General features: G+C 36.2%; 2 protein-coding genes and 1 long non-coding RNA gene across 3 annotated transcripts in view; 1 reads left to right on the top strand and 2 right to left on the bottom strand.

The window, feature by feature from the left end:
* LOC106964250 (proline-rich transmembrane protein 1-like) overlaps positions 1–493 on the bottom strand; it is a 31510-nt gene extending 31017 nt beyond the window's left edge. Inside the window, exon 1 of the mRNA XM_015059650.1 lies at positions 324–493. Coding sequence (XP_014915136.1) covers positions 324–452 — 129 coding nt within the window. The 5' untranslated portion in view covers positions 453–493. The remainder of the gene's footprint in view (positions 1–323) is intronic.
* A 1979-nt stretch (positions 494–2472) lies between these two features.
* Positions 2473–4119, bottom strand: LOC106964246 (synapse differentiation-inducing gene protein 1-like). The gene is made up of 2 exons (XM_015059644.1): positions 3958–4119; positions 2473–2638 (listed from the first exon to the last, which is right to left on the bottom strand). The coding sequence occupies exons 1-2, from the start codon at positions 4117–4119 to the stop codon at positions 2492–2494; spliced, it is 309 nt and encodes a 102-aa protein (XP_014915130.1). The 3' UTR covers positions 2473–2491.
* A 267-nt stretch (positions 4120–4386) lies between these two features.
* LOC106964247 (uncharacterized) overlaps positions 4387–4674 on the top strand; it is a 5513-nt gene continuing 5225 nt past the window's right edge. Inside the window, exon 1 of the long non-coding RNA XR_001428355.1 lies at positions 4387–4463. This is a non-coding gene — a long non-coding RNA (uncharacterized LOC106964247). The remainder of the gene's footprint in view (positions 4464–4674) is intronic.

The following is a 4674-nucleotide window of genomic DNA, read 5'->3' as shown; positions in this document are numbered from 1 at the left end:
GCTAAATTTGGCTTTCAAATGTTGAGTGATCCTGGCATCATGTAAAAAAAAAACAAAAAGAAAACTATACTGCTCAAAAAAATAAAGGGAACATTTCACTTTAATTTTGTGTGTGGCTCCAAATCCAGGCCTCCATTGGTTAATAAATTTGATTTCCATTGAGATCTAGGATGTGTTATTTGAGTGTTCCCTTTATTTTTTTGAGCAGTGTATATATATATATATATATATATATATATATATATATATATATATATATATATATACACACACAAATAAACTACACAAAGCTGTAAAGTTAATAAATACTTTTTTTTTCTTACTTGCGGGGAGTAAGCCTGGCCCGGCGGAACGGCTCCCGGGTTATCATAGTAAGGTGGAGGTGGGTTCTGAACCATTGAGGACTTCTCATTGTCCCAGCCTGGAGCAGTCGCTGACTTGTTAGAATCCATGGAGTTGCAGAGTTCACCTCTCTGAAATAGCAAAAAGGAAAAACAAAAAACAAAGCAAAAAGGAATGTTCTTTTCCCTCCCGAATAGTTTGATAAACACTTCTTCCAAAACTGTCCTCCACACAAAAGGCACCTGGAGTAAATGATCTGACAAGGGGGCTCAAAAATTATAATTACAAGCTGTATCAAGTTTGTTGAATTCAAAACAACACTTCCGGTGCGGCTTTCAAAAATAAAATCCTAAACAAAATGTGGTGTAGCGCCCCTACTCTCACTCTGTGGTGCTGAAAATAAAACAATGACCATGATGTTTGTAAGTTAGCCTTCTTCTCAAGCTGTTAAATAACCAACAAATTATATTTAAACTTGAAATAGAGGAACCGGTGAAATCAGGAGTCAAATCCTCCCGCGTGCTGATTTGAAATCAAATTGAAATTGAAAACCTGCTTTTATTTTGAAACAGTTTGAAACAGTTACCGCTTTGATTTCGTTATATGAGTGGGTGAGTCTCCCTGAAGAAAAGCAAAAAGATTTATGCAGGATGGTTTTCATTCGACATGCATCTGAGCATTTATTAAGTGAACTCAAAGGCAAAGATGTGCACCTTTGATGCGTGTTCGTAGGAAACACATTTTCTCCAAACTTAACACTCCTTCCCCAGCCCCAGCTTCAAAGCTTCAAACAGGTTCACCCCACCCAGAAAGTGGGCCACCTTTACTGACATTTACATTTAAATTTTCCCGTGAAATTTGTATTTTATGCTCTTGTATTTTTTTTGTTTGAAATCCATTCATAATTTAGCCATTGTTTGGGTCCGCTGATATTTGACTCCAGTTATCTCCGGTCTGTTTGTGCAGGGAGCAGCAGGTGGGTGGGGTTAAAGTGGGCCATCTCGCTCCATTCACACGTTTACAGGAAAAACTTGAAATGATCCAGTAATACTAGACAAAACCCTGTTCGGGGAAATTTTGTTCACAACCATTATAATGTTTTATTTAGTGATTTCATTCTAAGGAACTGTTGATGTCTCAATTCATTTATTTTACTTCAGCTTGATTTATTTTATCTTTTTGACTGTATTTAAAAAACAGACTGGAATTGGTTGGTTCTTCAGGGATTCATGCACATTTTTTTGAAAAGCGGAGCACCTGCTAAATGTGTCCACTAGAGGGCACCAAGAACTCTGTGACCAGCAGATCCGTTATCTCCAAGAGTAAATTTTTCATACTATCTAGAGATCTAATGTACAGTCATTCAATAGATTAGAATATGCCTTCAGATGAGGTTCATTTGTCAGATTAAAAGTGCTTTTGGAAAATAACCTTTATTAGACATAGATTTATTTTATTAAGCAAACATTTCTGTTTTCATTGTTATGGTGTAATATTCTAATTTTAAAAGTTGTGTTTTCTTTATTATATTATGTAATGTATGCGTCTTTCCAGCTGGAGGTACCTGAATTAAATGGGAAATACACTTTATCATACGGATCCAGGTCTTTGACTTACAAACTGATTCAAACCAAGAAAACACAGAATTTGCTGAGAATTTGGTTTATTGTTTTTATTTTTCCATTCATCCTAAGTATTCAATTGTTTACATCTGTGACTAAAATGTGTAAAGTTAAATTGACACTCATAAACAATAAAACATCTTCATTAACTTTGCTTCTTAAAAGTTGAGAAATGAAAATGATTGCACTTATTAATAAATACCTATTGAAAAGTTATTGGCAACAGAATGCTGAGATCTTCTTGTAAGAGTTTACCCAGAACTAAACAGGTCATATCTCTTTATTGAATAGACTGTCTTTTATGGACAAAAGGTGTTTGTATGTATCTGTGCTCTTTGGCTGAAACAATACTGATAAAATAATAACTGTGTCTAATTCTGACGAAAATGAAAAAAAAAAGAGGTCTGAAATTGTGATCGACTGTGGAGCCTGAAATCAGAAACATGTCAAGACAAACTGAATAAATTAACAAGAGGATAAATCTCTAGTCAGTCAGATGGATGACTGATGACAAAAATGTGAGTTTACTATATTATGTACATAATAACAATCACAACATTGATGATGGCAATAACTGAAATCCCCATTCCCAGAGCGATGTGGTTCAGCATGAGGGCTCGTCTGCTGCTCTGCACTGCCATCTGCCAGTCACGTCTGGCAATGGCGTTACGAGTCTGAGGGTCAGAGAAAACAAAGAGAGCAGATCCTAAATAAAATCCAGCGCAAACACTTGCATCTTAACATGCTCGCTTAATGGCTATAATAAAACTCCAATTAGGAGACCTTTTTCTACGTTTCCTGTCTCAGTTTAACCAATTTAACTACCTGGTGTGCAAATGCTGTGTGCAAAGATTTGTGACAAGTCTGAAAACTGCTAAAATAAACTTCTGTGTGGCCTTCAGCAAGTTAGCTAGATAATCCAGGTTTGAGCATTATATTGGTGTAACCTTCAGCATGTGGTACATTTCTTGGTTCTACAGCATATTATAGTGATAAAAAAAACAACCACATAGACAAATAAAACACCCTTCTGCAGTAAGTCTACATCTACCAGTAACTCTACAATGAACAAAAAAAAAGCACATTAAACCTGTGTTCTTGTTTTTTTTTTTTCACCAAGACCAGAGAGTCGACAAATTAATAAAGATAAAAAATCAGCCAACTCAGAGTGAAGTGAATGTTTTTTAGCTTTGAGCCAGAAGTCTGGACACCATCAAAGCATCTGTGCTGAAACAAATTCAAACCTACCAGACCAGAAGGCTATATTTAGAGCGTAGTCACCCATCAATCATTGTAAAACGCCTTGTAAATTGTTGAGGATCATATTTGTCTTCAACAGCTACAAGGTTCAGAGTTGGTGTCTCAAATGGTCAACCCCTTTCATCTTCTAGTTCCCTCGCCCATTTCCCAAACATCCCGTAAAACGCAGGTAGCGCGTCAGCGTCATCATGCGCTAAGAAAGGCGGATCTAAGATTGGTCGTCATTCTCCATGTTTTGCAATTTACTTTATAACCATCTGTCCACACACAATCTACGGGTAAGCAATAGAAATGGCCAATTCCAAAAAACGAAGCATACCTGAAGTACAATAATCACTGTGAATAGAATAGAGGAGACTTCAGAGCAACTTTAAAACTCATAGAATGATTTGTTCTATTTCCAAGATGATTCTAATTTATATTTATCTGTCTTGTTTATATCAACCCTTAATATTTACCTATAGTATAATAATATTAGAATTATAGGTAATAATGTGTCCAAATAAATAAATATAAATGCAAAGCTTTTCAAAATTTCAATAACTTTTTTGTATTATTTATATTTGACTTTAAATTACACAATTTTTTTTTTTTTTTTTTTTTTACCTCAACTATTGTTGAAAACGTATTTGTACCACAGATACCACGCATTAGCTTCAACTGATCTGTGTGTGGGTCAAACACTCTGATGCATAACAACAATGTTGACAAGATATGAACAAGATATACTTACTGCAATAGAGCTGACAAGGGCAGCAATTCCCAGTGGCAGGCAGCAGAAGAGCATGGTGAAGATAGAGTAGCAAAAGTAGTCGTTAATGGGGCCCGCTTGATGATTCTGCAGTATTGGCTGCACGATGAAGACGCCTGGCTGTCCTGGCTGCGGCTGACCCATGGAGAAAGGCTGCTGGTTGGGATGCTGAAGAGGCGACCCAAAAGGCTGCTGGTTGGGGGCCGGTAAAGGCCCCCAGTGAGGCTGCGAAAGGCCGTAACCCTGAAGAAAACCAACATGAAATGCACCTTAAGCTTTTCCTCTGTTGTTCTCCACCAAGAATCAGAGGCCAAAAAAATAACCTGCTAACGTTGCTCGTTCATTTCAGTGATTATGTCAATGGCAGAAGATCTGAAATCTGAGGCGGTCTACAAACTGGACTCGCTTCCAGCGGTCCTGTCAGGAGGAACTGGCCAGAAACTCCTGCAAACTACCGTGAAAAGCTTTTTGGAAGGAAACCCAAAAAGGTTTGACCCAAGTCATACATTTTAAAAGCCAGATTTCTCTGATACTGAGCAAACTTTAGAATTCAAGAAAAGTTACAAAAAAATAAAATAAATAAAATAAATCTCTAAAAAACATTCTTGGTAAGTTTTTTTTTTTTTTTTTTTTTTGGGGTCTGGCAAAAAAAAAAAATTTTTGTATTTTTTTTTAAAAAAAAAAAAAAAATGTTTTTTT

Source organism: Poecilia latipinna, unplaced genomic scaffold (assembly GCF_001443285.1).
Source record: "Poecilia latipinna isolate Pla-1442-1.1 unplaced genomic scaffold, P_latipinna-1.0 Scaffold1645, whole genome shotgun sequence".
Lineage (NCBI taxonomy): Eukaryota > Metazoa > Chordata > Actinopteri > Cyprinodontiformes > Poeciliidae > Poecilia > Poecilia latipinna.
The sequence above is the reverse complement of the archived record's forward strand: the minus strand, read 5'-3'. Positions and strand labels throughout refer to the sequence as shown.